The 15,205-nt window shown below is 50.4% G+C and overlaps 1 protein-coding gene across 1 annotated transcript; it reads left to right on the top strand.

The window, feature by feature from the left end:
* Window positions 1–1,306: 1,306 nt before the first annotated feature.
* Window positions 1,307–8,785, top strand: Slc22a17 (solute carrier family 22 member 17). The gene is made up of 10 exons (XM_090345260.1): window positions 1,307–1,568; window positions 1,713–2,183; window positions 2,330–2,433; window positions 4,609–4,763; window positions 6,475–6,640; window positions 6,859–7,004; window positions 7,183–7,288; window positions 7,446–7,663; window positions 7,900–8,011; window positions 8,149–8,785. Exons 2-10 carry the CDS (start codon window positions 1,935–1,937, stop codon window positions 8,435–8,437), a joined length of 1,545 nt encoding a protein of 514 aa, XP_090201386.1. The 5' UTR covers window positions 1,307–1,568; window positions 1,713–1,934; the 3' UTR covers window positions 8,438–8,785.
* Window positions 8,786–15,205: the final 6,420 nt, after the last annotated feature.

Below are 15,205 nucleotides of genomic sequence, written 5' to 3'. Positions count from 1 at the left end.
CAGGGACAGTGCCCAGGCTCTAAGCTCAAGCCCCAGGACCTGGTTATGTCCACATACACAGCCTTCTAGTCGGAGCCAGATTGTGCAAAGACCCTGTAACACTGTAACTGAAAGAAGACTTAAGTAGCTGGAACATAGACTTTGAAGAAAGAAATGATACCGGCTGCAGAGAGCATGTCACTAGTCATTCAAGATCACATGTGAGGTGTTCAGAGTATTTATCACTAAACATGGGGGGGAACACAACACACAATCAGACTTTCAATTTGAAAAGATCGTTCCATCCACACCCAAAGCAACAGATGCGGGCGGAGGGAGGATGTAGAATGCCAGTTAGAAATTAAGATGTGGAAGTGGTAAGGATGCAGAGAAGCAAAATCTTCGAGAACTACACAGGAAATGGTTAGGAATTTGTAAGAGACTGTGAACATATCACAGGTGAAAGATGAGGATGAAGGTAGCATTCAGAGACAACCAGGTTAGAGAAGAAAGTATGAGGTTGGTCTTGGTTAAAGTGAGGCTAAGGTCCTTATGAGACATTCAGGCATGTGTTCTCACACGAAGCTGCTTGCTTTATGGATACCAGGCTCGGGGAGAGCTGGAGATGCATATGGAGGGATGAACTGTTTTAGTTGTGTTGGTGATCACTGAAGCCTGCATGAAGTGTGAGGACCAAGTCCCAGGACTGCAGACAGCAATGGTGAGGAAAAGGAGGATGTATGCCTGCACTGGTGAAAAGGATCAGAAGAAAGAAAACTTCAGGAACGTGGGACTTAGCTGCCAAGAGTTCAGAAGAGGTGGTCCGCAGTGCCAAGTGATGAGGAGCAAGGCCCAAGTAGAGAAAGTAACGCTAGAAGGCTGGGCGCTACCCCAGCTCCCCCGGGTCTAATTTCCTGTCCATGTATATGTCTGCCTGTCCCCAAGCCACTTCCTTCAAGGTGGCCTTGTCCATCCTGTTATCTCCGAAGCCTAACACAAGGCCTGGAACCCGTAGTGGGTACTTAGTGAATTTTACTGATGAAGGATTGTGAGTGGGTGGACAAATTAATGAGTGAGTGAATGAATGATGGAGAAGAACTGAGAGCAAAGGAGGAATCTGGCATTTGCCTGCACTGCCTACCATGCCTCCGGCTTTTTCTCTTTATACCGCAATGACTCGCAGACCCAGGGAACAGACGACAGAGCCCCCAGCCCCTCCTTCCCCTGGGCTCTATCCTCCCCCTCCCCCCTTCCTCCCTCTGACGACGAGTCTGGACCCAAGGTTCTGGTGACGTGGGAAGGGGAGGAGAGTCTGGAGGAAGGGGAGGGGAAAGCTGCACAGAGATCGCAGAGACCGAGGAGGCGCCCGCGGCTGCAGAGCTGCAGAGCGGGGTCTCTTCGGCCTCTCCGGGCCCCCGCACCTGGCGCGCAGCTGGGCCGGACAACCGCACGTCCTCTTGGCACGGGCCCGCGAGGCCTCTGCAGTCGGCAAGCTGGCTCCTCGGGTAGCCACCGGGACCCCCGAGCCCAATGGCGGGGGCGGCAACAAAATCGACAGCACGGTAGAGATCGCCCCCAGCTCCAACGGAGTAAGTGCCCGCGCCCTGGGGGCCCCGCGCCGCCCCCCGCCCCTGCCCGGCCTCCCCCCCGCCCCGCGCCTCCCCTCCGCGCCCTCCCCTCGCTCTGCAGCGCTCTCCATCCTTCTGCCCCCCCCCGCCCCCTCCCCTCGGCAGGTCGGGACCCTCGGAGATGCGGTGCCCCCCGAGCAGCTGCAGGGTGAGCGCCAGCGCCAGCGCGAGGGCGAGGGTGACGGGCTGGGCAGCAGCCTGTCCCTGGCGGTGCCCCCGGGCCCCCTCAGCTTCGAGGCGCTGCTCGCCCAGGTGGGGGCGCTGGGCGGCGGCCAGCAGCTGCAGCTCGGCCTGTGCTGCCTGCCCGTGCTCTTCGTGGCTCTGGGCATGGCCTCGGACCCCATCTTCACGCTGGCGCCCCCGCTGCACTGCCACTACGGGGCCTTCCCCCCCAACGCGTCCGGCTGGGAGCAGCCCCCCAACGCCAGCGGCGTCGGCGTCGCCAGCGCCGCCAGCCGGGTAGCCACCAGTACGGACCCCGCGTGCAGTGGGTTCGCCCCGCCGGACTTCAACCACTGCCTCAAGGACTGGGATTACAACGGCCTGCCCGTGCTCACCACCAACGCCATCGGCCAGGTGAGGCGGCCCGGCCGGCGGCGGCGGCGGCGGCGGCGCTGCGCTGCGGCGCGGGGCGCGGGAGGGGCGGGGCCGAGGGCGGCGGGGCGGGGCCGAGGGCGGCGGGGCGGGGCCTCACGCCCGCTGCACCATTTTCACCTCCCCAGTGGGATCTGGTGTGTGACCTGGGCTGGCAGGTGATCCTGGAGCAGATCCTCTTCATCCTGGGCTTTGCCGCCGGCTACCTGTTCCTGGGTTACCCCGCAGACAGGTGAGGGCTGACTTGAGGACAGGGCTGGTGGAAAAGAGGGGTGCTAGGGAAACTAGCCTCCCCCCCCCCCCACACACACACCCTAGCTGCATTTGCAAGAGGTCAAGAACGATTTGGTGGACTCTGCAGACTACTCTGGACTTCCGGTGTCAACGTCACTCCCCATCAAGAAATACACCTTCCATTCGGCTTCTACACAAAGGAACGACCTTACTTAGCTCCATTCCCACTCATCCGTATCTCCATAGCCACTGGTCTGTGGCCTCATCTCCAAAGACATAGTACCAGCAACCCCTAACCCGAAAATCTCTTAGCACCCAAACCACCACCCTTACCATCATTGTGAATTAACAGAGTTATCTCCTCTTGCTAATTGCCGGCCTGGACTGTTAGTTCCAGCTCAATGCCACATTCTAGCTGGCCAACACAACTTTACAAATGACCCCGTCTCTGAACAGCAGCCCTGACCCCACAGATCAATAACCGTCTCCAAAGTACAATATCCATAATTCTAGCCTGAAGGATCACTGCTGTCAAGAGTATCCCTCATACACTGATATCTCCATCTTCTTGGATCCTCAGAGATTTCAAATACTCTTAGGCCCAAATCCACGTTTCCACCAATCCAGTGCCCTCATCTCCAAAGAGCAATAACTCCTGTGTATCAAAATTCCCATCCAGCCGGGCATGGTGGCTCACGCCTGCAATCCTACCTACTCAGGAGGCTGAGATGTGAGGATCAAGGTTCAAAGCCAGCCCGAACACAAAAGGACCTGAAACTCTTTATCTCCAATTAACCTCTAGAAAACTGGAAGTGGGGCTTGGCTCAAGGGTAGGGTGGTAGCCTTGAGCTGAAGAGTTCAGGGACAGTGCTCTGGCTGAGATCAAGCCCTATGACCCACCAAAAAAAATAAAAATCCCATCCCATCGCTGTTTTCCTCTTCACATCATCACTACTGAGCAGGTGCTTTGGCTCCACTGACTTTGGCTTTCAACCCCTGTAATGAACAGCCCCATGGAAATGGATTTAGCACCTCAGCTTCTGTGGATCCCAGGCATCTCAACATTCACTAGTCTGGTTCCTTAACATCAGTAGTCAGTTTCACTGCCCAATAGACACACACACCTGAGGGCCAGTGGTTGGAAACCCACAAGTTGATAGCACATCTCTTGTGTATGTGTCTTCATTCCTAGAGAACAGTGGCCATTCCCAAAACTGAGAACCAGCTTAACTACTACGCCCATTCCATTGTTTTAGTAGTTTTATTCCCAAGAGTCAGTGCTCCCTTTCCACTGACCAGTCTTCATCTCTGGGATCAATAAATCTTATAACCAAAGACCAATCATTTGACCACCCAAAGGATCAGTAACCCTAAGTAAACAGATTTCTCAGTGCTCATCATCACTCACCAATAGGGCCCATGGCTTAGTAGATTCATTTCCCCTAACCATCCATATAGACTCATCTCCTCACCCCACCCCCACAAAGCAGCAGCCATTCCCAAAGATCATTTCTGCAGTCTCTGAAGACGAGTAGTCCTGCCTTCACGCATCAGTCATCTCACACCCTGGATTAGTAGGCGCTTTCCCATGGACCATTAGCTCCATCTCCTGGCAAATAGTTGGCCGTACTGACCACCTTATGTAATAACAGACCTAGGTCTCAATGGCCTCATCACCCCCAAATCAACACTTGGTTCCCTAAGATCAGTAGCTCTACCTTCATTGCCTAATGCTGTCCTCATACACAGGTGGCCAGTGGCCTCACCTCTGCATGTCAGGAGCTACATCCTCATTTCCTCTGGATAGTCTGAGCAAGACAAGCTCCATCCCCAGTGACCAGAAGTTCTATCCCCACAAGGATCAATTGCCTCAAATCCCCTAAGCTGCCTCCCACTCCTCCTGTGAGGGCTAATCTCACATGGCTAGACGCCCTGATTTCTGACTAATAGCCCTATCACCAAGAGTCACTGGTGCCCTTAGGAACAGCCACTCCAAAGTGTCCAGTAGCCAGATGCCACCTTCCCAGTTCCCTTCCTTCCCATCTTTTTCAATAGTCCAATTCTTGCTCCCCCAATCTCATCCTCAACCCCCTAGTTTTGAAGGGGACAGCTGAGCCGCACCCAGCACCTCCCCACAAAGAATCCCAGTGACCAGAAAAAGCCCTCTCCACAGGTTTGGTCGCCGAGGGCTTGTCCTGCTGACCTTGGGTCTGGTGGGCCCCTGCGGAGTGGGCGGGGCTGCAGCAGGCTCCTCCACTGGTGTCATGGCCCTCCGATTCCTCCTGGGCTTCCTGCTTGCTGGTGTGGACCTGGGCGTCTATCTGATGCGTAAGTAGCAGCCTGGGTGGAGACCTCTGCGTAGTAACTCACACCTGCTTTTCTGCACATACAGGCAAGTCCCACTGCCTGTTAGAGTCTGCAGCCTCAGATTTTGGTTGCATTTGTACTGAAGTTTGAACTCAGAGGCACATGCTTTTGCTGGGCAGGCTCCTACTACCATTTTAGCTCCTGCACTAGCTATTTCGAGACAAGATTTTACTTCTTGCTGGAGGGAGCTCCTGGATCCATCACCTGGTTTAGACTTTTCTACAGTAACAAGTATTATAGGCATGAATCATCAGGTCCAGCTCTTCCCATTGAGATGGGAGTCTTGTGAATTTTTCTCCTGGGCTAGCCTGAACCTTCCCTTCCAGCCTTCCACGATCTCAGGTTTCCAAGTTGCTAGGATTACAGGTGTGAGCCATTGGCACCAAAGCATCCCCTAAATGTTCTTAAGGCCATGGTCTGGGCTTGCTACTGTCAGAGAATTCTTATTTTAAAAGTGAAATCCTGCCTGGATGAAGTGGCTCATGCCTGTAATTCCAGCTACTTGGAGACCGAGATTGGGAGAATCTCAGTTTGAGGGCATCTTGGAGGAAAAAAGGAAGACTTTATTCCAGTCAGTAAGGCAGGTTTGGTAGTACATGCGTATGATCCTAGATAGGATGATCTGTCTGAAGCTGTCCCAGAGGACAAAAATGAGAGATCCTGCAACTAAAAGCACAAAAGGGGCCAGGAATTTGGCCTAGTGGTAGAGTGCTAGCCTAGCATGCACAAAGACTCAGGTTTGATTCCTTGGTACCACAGACATAGGGAAAAAAAATAATAAAAGCTGTAGCTCCAATGGTAGAGCTCTAGCCTTGAGAAAGCCCAAGAACAGTGCTCAGGCCCTGAATTCAGGCCCAGGACTGGCAAAAAAAAGCATGTGGGCATGGCTCAAGTAGTAGAGCACCTGCTAGTAAGTACAAGTGAGTTCAAATCCCAGTATCACCAAGGGAAAAAAATCCTGGCCAGGAGTGGTTTCTTTTGGGGAGGCTGAAGCAGAGTGATCTTAGAGGGAGGGAAGGGGGAAGGAGGGAGGGGGGGGCAGAGAGACAGAGAACTGAGATTTGAACTGAGGGCCAGGACACACTATCCTTTAGCATTTCACTCAATGCTGGCATTCTCCCACTTGAGCCACAGCTTCACTTGTGCTTAAGATGAGCTTAAATTCCAGGCTAGCCTTGAGAGAATTGACCTCAACACTACTTCTTACCAAATGAAATCCTGACAAGCCATTTGATCTTGGACAAGGAGCAATAATATGCAGGTCATAAAAGAAACCCAAGGTGACAGGGCCTTTCAAGGGCCCTCCTAGGTTTTGAGAGGATAAAGAGATGAACAATCTCACCCAGAGGCTAGTCTGTGGGGGTGGGGTGATGCTTGTAACCTCTGCTCAGGGTCTGACCCAGCTTTCTGTCCTCCCCCCCCTCCCCCTCCCCCCTCCCCCTCCCCCTCCCCCTCCCCCTCCCCCTCCCCCCCCCCCCCTCCCCTCTCTCTCTCTCTCTCTCTCTCTCCTCTCTCTCTCTCTCTCTCTCTCTCTCTCTCTCTCTCTCTCTCTCTCCCTCCCTCCCTCCCTCCCTCCCCTCCCTCCCTCCCTCCCTCTCTCCCTCCCTCCCTCTCTCTCTCTCTCTCTCTCTCTCTCTCTCCTATGCCTCCTCCATCCCTGCTGTATCTCCAGGCCTGGAGCTGTGCGACCCAACCCAGAGGCTCCGGGTGGCCCTGGCAGGGGAGTTGGTAGGGGTGGGAGGGCACTTCCTGTTCCTGGGCCTGGCCCTTGTCTCTAAGGACTGGCGATTTCTGCAGCGAATGATCACGGCTCCCTGCATCCTCTTCTTGTTTTATGGGTTAGTATCTCCCCTCCCTGACTGCCCAGCCCTTCCCATCTCTACCTCTGGCCTTGCCCCTAGCCCAGACACCACTCCCCTTCTCCAGCCGCCCCTGTGCCAGGCCTGCCCCAGTCCCTCGGTGGTGGGAGTCGCCCACCCCTGCAGGAGGAGCTGGGAGAAGGAGGAGACAGGAGAAGGGGTGGGGCCTCACTGTGCACCCACCGCCCCGCCCCCAGCTGGCCCGGCCTGTTTCTGGAGTCTGCGCGGTGGCTGATAGTGAAGCGGCAGATTGAGGAGGCTCAGTCTGTGCTGAGGATCTTGGCTGAGCGGAACCGGCCTCACGGGCAGATGCTGGGGGAGGAGGCCCAGGAAGCCCTGCAAGGTGAGAAGCAGGGGTTCCCACAGGAGGTGGCATGTGTGCACTTGTGAGGATGGGGGCTGCTGTGCCACCTCCCAGGTGAGTCTCCACCCACCGTGTGGGAGCGTCCTGGGCTCTCAGCTGTGTTTTCTAATAGCCCCTTTCCCTCCCTCCCTCCCTCCTCCTATTTCTCTTCACACAGAACTGGAGAACACCTGCCCCCTCCCTGCAACATCCACTTTCTCCTTTGCATCCCTCCTCAACTACCGCAACATCTGGAAAAATCTGCTTATCCTCGGCTTCACCAAGTAAGCCTGGGTGTGAGCTGAGGGCCAGGCCAGGTGCTGGAGTAAGGGCTGGCTGGGTGGGGAAGGCCTAAGGCCCCTGGGAGAGGCCCACCGAGGCTGTGGAAAGAAGCCTCTAGGGATTCACGTGCTGTCCTTTGCTTCCCCAACCTTCTCACAGCTTCATTGCCCACGCCATTCGCCACTGCTACCAGCCTGTCGGAGGAGGCGGGAGCCCATCTGATTTCTACCTGTGCTCCCTGCTGGCCAGCGGCACGGCAGCCCTGGCCTGTGTCTTCCTGGGGGTCACTGTGGACCGATTTGGCCGCCGAGGCATCCTGCTTCTTTTAGTGACCCTGACTGGCATTTCATCGCTGGTCCTGCTGGGCCTGTGGGATTGTGAGCATGCTCCCTTCCTCGCCGTGGTGGGAGAGGGGACCCACAGTGGCACATCAGACAGGCTACCCCAGCAGCCCCCCAGCAGCCCAGAGCTTCCAGGAGCCCTCCCCTGGCTGGCTGCGTGGCCTTATCTGTTCTCTGAGCCAATTAGCTGAAATCCCCAGATATCTCAAGAGCCAGGAAGGGTGATACCTGCCTGGTCTCTGGCCTATTGTTTCCCTCTCTTTGTCCCTCAGATCTGAACGAGGCGGCCATCACCACCTTCTCCGTCCTTGGACTCTTCTCTTCCCAAGCTGCTGCCGTCCTCAGCACTCTCCTTGCTTCTGAAGTTATCCCTACCACTGTTCGGTGAGAAGGGTGCCACTGCCTGGGGCAGGGCCAGGCCTTCAGGCCTCTAGAGAGAGAGAGCGACTGCCTGAGTACAGTTTTGGGTGAGGGAGGGGCCTAGTTAAAGATTGACTTCCTCGTGGCCCTCTCTCTCCCAGGGGCCGAGGCCTGGGCCTGATCATGGCGCTGGGGTCGCTTGGAGGGCTGAGCGGCCCTGCCCAGCGCCTCCACATGGGCCATGGAGCTTTCCTGCAGCACGTGGTGCTGGCAGCCTGTGCCCTCCTTTGCATCCTCAGCATCATGCTTCTGCCGGAGACCAAGCGCAAGCTCCTGCCTGAGGTACTCCGGGATGGGGAGCTGTGTCGCCGGCCCTCCCTGCTCCGGCAGCCACCCCCTAGCCGCTGTGATCATGTTCCACTGCTTGCCACCCCCAACCCTGCCCTCTGAGAGGCCTCTGAGCATCCTGGTGGGAGGCTGGTCCTGACAGAAAGTTAGCCTGGGGCCCTGGTCAGGAGAGTGGGAAGACAGTGAGGAAGGGCAGGGCTGCCCAGAAGGCTCAGAGGCACCTTATGCCAGCCATGGAGGAGAGCTCAGAGGCTGTCCCTGCCCCCATCTCTTCCCTGCCCCTCCACGCTCACTTCCTCAGTAAGAATCAGGGGACAAGGGGAACGTGCCACACTATAACCATTGGGTCTGGGCTCCATCCTGTGCCCAAAGACATCCTCCCAGACCTCATCTTTCTTGCTCTATCATTCTGTTTCAATAAAAACATTTTGAATAAATGAGCAGATCAAAGCCTGGACTTCCCTCCCTTCTGTGGTTCTTCTGTCTCTTGGGGGAAGGCTTCGCAGTGAGCACAAACCATTCAAAAATCTCCTGGCCCCTTCCCTGTACTCTGTCCTCAAGGGCCACTTAACTGCTGGCTCCGCTGCCCAGACCACAGTAGGTGCTTCATGCATTCCATGTCAGTGTTGTCCTTAAAACAATTGCAAATTAGGGTTTGTAAGCATTTAATGCACTTATACAAAACAAGAATTGATAAATGCAGAAGGCATGTTCATGGTAAGACCCATCATTAGAAGCAGACCTTAGAAATGAAAAGGCAGAAGCCAAGAGGCCTCTTGGTCCTGTGGAGAAACTAAGGCTATCCTTGTCAGGGTTGGAGAAAGTTCTGTGAGCATCAATCTTTGGGAAACCCTATGGGGATATATTTCTAGCAGGCATGTGCATCACACGCCACTCCCATTCTTATTTTTCTTTGGTGCTGGTACTGAGGCTTGAACTCAGGACCTTACCCTTTGGCCCTGATTTCTTGGTATGGCTGGTGCTTTACCACGTGTGCCATACTTCCTGTCAAGACATTTTGCTGGTTCATTGGAGATAGTCTTGAAGACTTTTTCTGCCCAGGCTGGCTTTGAACTGAAATCTTCCAGGTCTCAGACTCCTGAGTAGACAGGATTATAGGCGTGAGCTACTAATACCTAGCTCCGCCTTCACTTTATACTACTAGAAAGAGGTAAAGCAGCAGACACCAGTGGCTCCTAGCTACTCATGAGGCAGAGATCTGGGTAGTTCAAAACCAGCCGGGACATGAATTCCTTGAGACTTTTAACCTGCAATGAACCACCAGAAAACTGGAAGTGGTGCTGTGGCTCAAAGTGATAGAGAGCTTGCCTTGAGCTGAAAACCTCAGGGACAGTACTCAGGCCCAGGGTTTAAACCCCAGGAGTGACCAAAAAATGAAAAAAGAACCACCAGAAAACTGGAAGTAGCACTGTGGCTCAAAGTAGTAGAGCGCTAGCCTGGAGCCACATAGTTTAGGGACAGCAGCCAGGCCCTGAGTTCAAGCCCTAGGACTGACACAAAAAGAAAAAAGAAAAACACCTCACAATCCTCCCAACGCAGCTTCCTAGGTGCTGAGATTATAGGTATGGACCGCATCTGACCAAAATTGATGGTTTTTTTGAAGCCAGTTTTTATAGACCCATTAACACTGCCCAATGTTCTGCAAGGAATGGCACCAAAGAGACATTTCTGTGAACCCACTTGGCATAGCCACAACCAGAAAGCAAGAGAAGCTCCCTTATTATAGGCAGGTAAAAGTGAGTGAGGTTGTTTGACTTTTCTCAACCAAAGAGATAAAGACAACGTAAGCAGAGGTATTTAAGAGACATCAATGTAGCACAGTGTACCTAGTGTAGGCAGTACCTATTTCATCAACCATATGACATCATTAGATCCTCACCAACAATATTATGAAAAAATGATTTTTTATTGTGCCAGTCCTGGGGCTTGAACTCAGGGTTTGGGCACTGTCCTTGGGTTTTCTCAAGGTTAGAGCTCTACAACTTGAGCCAGCACCACTTCCAACTTTTTCTATGTATGTAGTACCGAAGAATCGAACCCATGTCTTCCAGCATGCTAGGTGAGTACTCTACCACTGGGCCAAACTCCTAGCCCCAAGATAGGAAATATTTCTAAGTGCCATGAATGGATTATTCTATAATATTAAGTCCTTTAGGTACTCCAGGAACTTCAAGGAAATCATTTTTAGGCAAATAATAGAAATGCCTACTTTTCTTGAAGGGATTTTGACTGAAACATAGGTTTTAGAAATGTTTAAGTTTAGCAAGGTGTGGTGTCTCATGCCTGTAATCCTAGCTACTCAGGAGGCTGAGACCTGAGGATCAAGGTTCAAAGCCAGCCTAGGTGCAAAAGACCCCCGAGACTCTTATCTCCAATTAACTTCTAGAAAACTGGAAGTGGCGCTTGGCTCGAGGGTAGGGTGGTAGCGTTGAGCTGAAGAGCTCAGGGACAGCACCTAGGCTGAGTTCAAGCCCTATGACCCACAAAAAGAAAAAAAAAAAAGTTTAAGTTAGCCAGGTGCAGTAGCTGATGCCTGTAATCCTAGCTACTCACAAGGCTGAGATCTGAGGATCCCAATTCAAAGCCACTCAGCCTGAGGGACCCTCATCTCCAATTAACCACCAGAAAACCAGAAGTGGCACTGTGGCTTAAAGGGTAGGGCTGTAGCCTTGAGCTGAAGAGCTCAGAGACCAGGCCCAGAGTTCAAGGCCCACAACTGAGCTAAAGAAAAAAAAAAGAAGATGAAAAAGAAAGAAAGAAAGAAAGAAAGAAAGAAAGAAAGAAAGAAAGAAAGAAAGAAAGAAAGGTAGAGAGAGAAAAGGTTGACAACTAAGAGATGTAATGTTTTTCTTTGTGTCCTTATCAGGAATTGTTCTCGCACTAGGCTTTCGTGCACAAGGCTAGCGCTGTACCACTTGAGCCACACTGGCAACTCAGCCTTTTTGCTGGAAACAGGGTCTCATGGACTTCTCTACCTTGGAACCGTGATTGTCACATCTCAGCTTCCTTAATAGCTAGAATGACAGATATGACCCACCAGCTCCTGGCTCCATGTATATTGTGAGGAAACTTAAAGGGCATACCCTTAAAAAAGTTATGTGAAGTAGTGAAGCGCTGGTGACCCATACCGGTAATCCTAGCTATTCAGGAGGCTGGCACCTGGCAGACCATGGCCTGAAGCCAGCCTAGGCAAAAAAAAAAAAAATCAAGACCCGCTAATTAACCAGCACTAGATGCGAGCAAGCAAAGGGAAAAAAAAAAAGCTAACAGCCCTGAATACCTACAGTATATGACATGACATGAAGAACATTTCTATGCCTTCTAAGTCTGGCCACCAGACAACCAACTTTTCCTAATGAAAAGTCTAGTGTGGCCTTAGATTCTGGGAAGTTCAAATCCAAGGTGTTAGCTCATTTGATGTCTCTTAGGATCCAGTTTCTGATTCATTTATGGAGCCTTCTAGCTGAATCCTCATATGATAGAAGGAGACAACCCTCAGGAACTTCTTTTATAAGGGCACTACTATTCTTGGTAAGGGCAGAGCCTTTATGGTTTTATCACCACCCAAAGGCCCCATATCTCCAAACATCTCACTGGACATTTGGAAACAGTAACCTTCAGACTATAGAAGGTTATGCACTCTTATCAGAAGACAATAAAAGCTCAGATATTTTTATACTTTTACTATGTTGGGGGTTTAATGAAACCTTCAGTATAATAGGCAAGTAATCTGTCACTGAGCTTCACCTTCAGTCTAGCAACTTAACCACCAAAGAAATACCAAGGACATCTATGAAAAGCCAGCGTTAATATCATAATCAGTGAAGGATGGAAAGTTTTCCCTGAAACTTTCCAGAAATAGGGAGATCTGGCGGTTTAACATTATATGAGAAAATGAAAAAGGCAGCCAAAACAGAAAGGAAGTAGAACTCTTCACCTGGTGTTAAAAAATACCAACTATTACAAATAAATTCAGCCAGGTGCCAGTGGCTCACACCTGTAATCCTAGCTACACAGAAGGGTGAGATATGAAGATCATGGTTCAAAGCTAGTCTGAGCAAGGAAGTCTGTGAGAGTCTTAGCTCCAAGTAACCACCAGAAAACTAGAAGTAGTGCTGAGGCTCAAAATGAGCCTTGAGCGAAAAAAAGATTCAGGGACAGTGCCCAGCCCTTGGGGTTTTGAAAATGAGCACAACAGCTCAAGTCTATAATCTTAGCTACCCTGAAGGTAGAGATGAAGCCAGCCTGGGCATAAAATTTCATGAAACTCCATCTCATTCACCCAGCTGACATCAGGAAAGCACAAGTAGGAAGAACATAACTGAGACCAGACTGGCTAAAGCAACTAACTGAAAAATAACCAAAGCTAAAAGGGGTAGGGGCATGGCCCAAGTGGTAGAGCACCTGCCTGGGCCTGGGTACGGTCCCTGAGTTCTTCAGCTCAAGGCTAACACTCTATTCCTTGAGCCACAGCGCCACTTCCAGTTTTCTGATGGTTAATCGGAGATAAGAGCCTCCTGGATTTTTGTGCCTGGGCTGCCTTTGAACTATGATCCTCAGACCTCAGCCTCCTGAGTAGTAGCTAGGATTATAGGGGTGAGCCACCTGCACCTGACTTATATATTTCTTTACAGCAGCAATTAACCAATCTAAAAATGAAATCAAGAATTCCACTTATAACACCAATTAAACAAAGCTTTTAGGAATAATGTTAGCAAAAAAGTACAAGACTGATACACTGAAAATTATATATATATATATATATATATTTTTTTTTTTTGCCAGTCCCAGGGGCTTGAACTCAGGGCCTGAGCATTGGCCTTGGGCTTTCCTCAAGGTCAGCACTCTTCCACTTGAGCCACCGCACTACTTTCGGCTTTTTCTGTGTATGAGGTATGGAGGAATCAAACCCAGGGCTTCATGCATAAAGCAAGTACTCTACCACTAAGCCAAACTCCCGGCCCTGAAGTGTTTAACTCAATGATAGAGTGCTTGCTTAACATGCTGTATGCTCTCAGCTCGATCCCCAGTACTAAAAGATATTGAAATTGTTCATAGAAATGAAAGATCTAAGCTGGGTGAGGTTGCTCTCACCCGTAATCCTAGCTACTTGGGAGGCTGAGATCTGAAGATCAAGGTTCAAAGCCAGCCCGGGCACAAAAGAACCTGAAACTCCTATCTCTAGTTAACTTCTAGAAAAATGGTAGCCTTGAACTGAAGAGCTCAGGGACAGCGCCCAGGCCAAGTTCAAGTCCTATGACCCACAAAAAATAAAAAATAAAATAAAGATCTAAATAAATTAAAACATGTTTTCATGATTTGGAAGATATATTGTTAAGATAACAATACTTAATACTGGGGCCGGGAGTTTGGCCTAGTGGTTAAAGTGCTTGCCTGGCATGCACGAAGGCCCGGGTTGGATTCCTCGGTACCACATACATAGCAAAAAGCCGGAAGTGGTGCTGAGGCTCTAGTGGTAGAGCTCTAGCCTTGAGAAAATCCAAGGACAGGACTCAGGCCCTGAGCTCAAGCCCAGGACTGGCAAAAAAAAAAAAAAAAATACTTAATACCATAAAAAAATGAAAGAAGACAATTACTCCTTAAATTGTTCTATAGATTCACTGTAATCCATATTAAAACTCTAGCTATCTTTTTGGCAGAAATTGTAAACATGATTGTACCATTTGGGGGGAAATGGGAAAAAAAACCCTAAAACAAACAATCCTTTAAAACAAATATAATTGAAAGGCCCACACTTCTAAAATGTCAAAATTATAGTGAAGAGTAGAAGATATACAGAACAATAGAATATGTAAGTGTCAACTGATTCCCAAATGAGAGCCAAGATCACTTAAAGTGAAAAGCATAGTTTTTTAAACAAATGGTGCTGGGGCAATGGGATCCACAAGCAAAATAAGAAAGCCTGGCTCACCATACACAATGATTATAAGCCAGACCTAAAAGTAGGGCTGGTGGTATGGCTCACCAAGTACAAGGTGATGAGTTCAAGTCCCAGCACTATCAAAAGTACATAGGATAACAACCCTCAGGAGGAAATCAAGTCACTCAAGTCTGTAATCCTAAGAACTCAGAAAGCTGAATCTGAGGATTGTGGTACAAAGCCAGCCTGGTCGTGAAAGTCCATGAGATTCGTATCTCCGATTAACAATAGAAAACCTGAAGTGGCACTGTGGCTCAAAGTGGCAGAGCTCTAGCCTTGAGCTAAAGAGCTTAGTGACAGCACCCAGGCCAGGGTTCAAGCCCCATGATGAAAGAAAGGAAAGAGAGAGGGCAGGAAGGAAGAAGGAAGGAAGGAAGGAAGGAGCGAAGGAAGGAAGGAAGGAAGGAGCGAAGGAAGGAAGGAAGGAAGGAAGGAAGGAAGGAAGGAAGGAAGGAAGGAAGGAAGGAAGGAAGGTAGGTAGATGACTTTTGCACAAAATCCTTTTGGCAACAAGAGCAAATGAAGAGTTGCCCAAGCAGTGTAAGTAGACTAATTCTGAACCTAGAAAATGAAAGGCAGAAAACCAAAACCCTTCCATAGCGTTTTAGAACTAGCTATTTGATGCCCTCTAGTGGACAAGACTTGCCCAGCATTAACAACACAGCCTAAAATGTTGACACCTATTTAATACAGTTAATAGTAAACACTTTATCCAGCCTCTTGCTAACTGGCCTTTGCAGGAATTTCCAGAAATCTAAAGACTGACCTATACAATCAATGTGAGACAGTATAATAATCAAACGTGTTGGTGATTAACACTAACCTGTAAGTTCAGTTGGGAAGTATGTTAAGGTTTCATGGACACAGAACAAAGCCACTTGTCAAAGCAACTTTTACTTAAGTATCTA

The sequence above is a fragment of the Megascapheus bottae genome, chromosome 14 (assembly GCF_031878675.1).
Source record: "Megascapheus bottae isolate mThoBot1 chromosome 14, mThoBot2.hap1, whole genome shotgun sequence".
In the NCBI taxonomy this organism is placed as follows: domain Eukaryota; kingdom Metazoa; phylum Chordata; class Mammalia; order Rodentia; family Geomyidae; genus Megascapheus; species Megascapheus bottae.
This window is presented reverse-complemented; position numbering and strand designations above follow the sequence as displayed.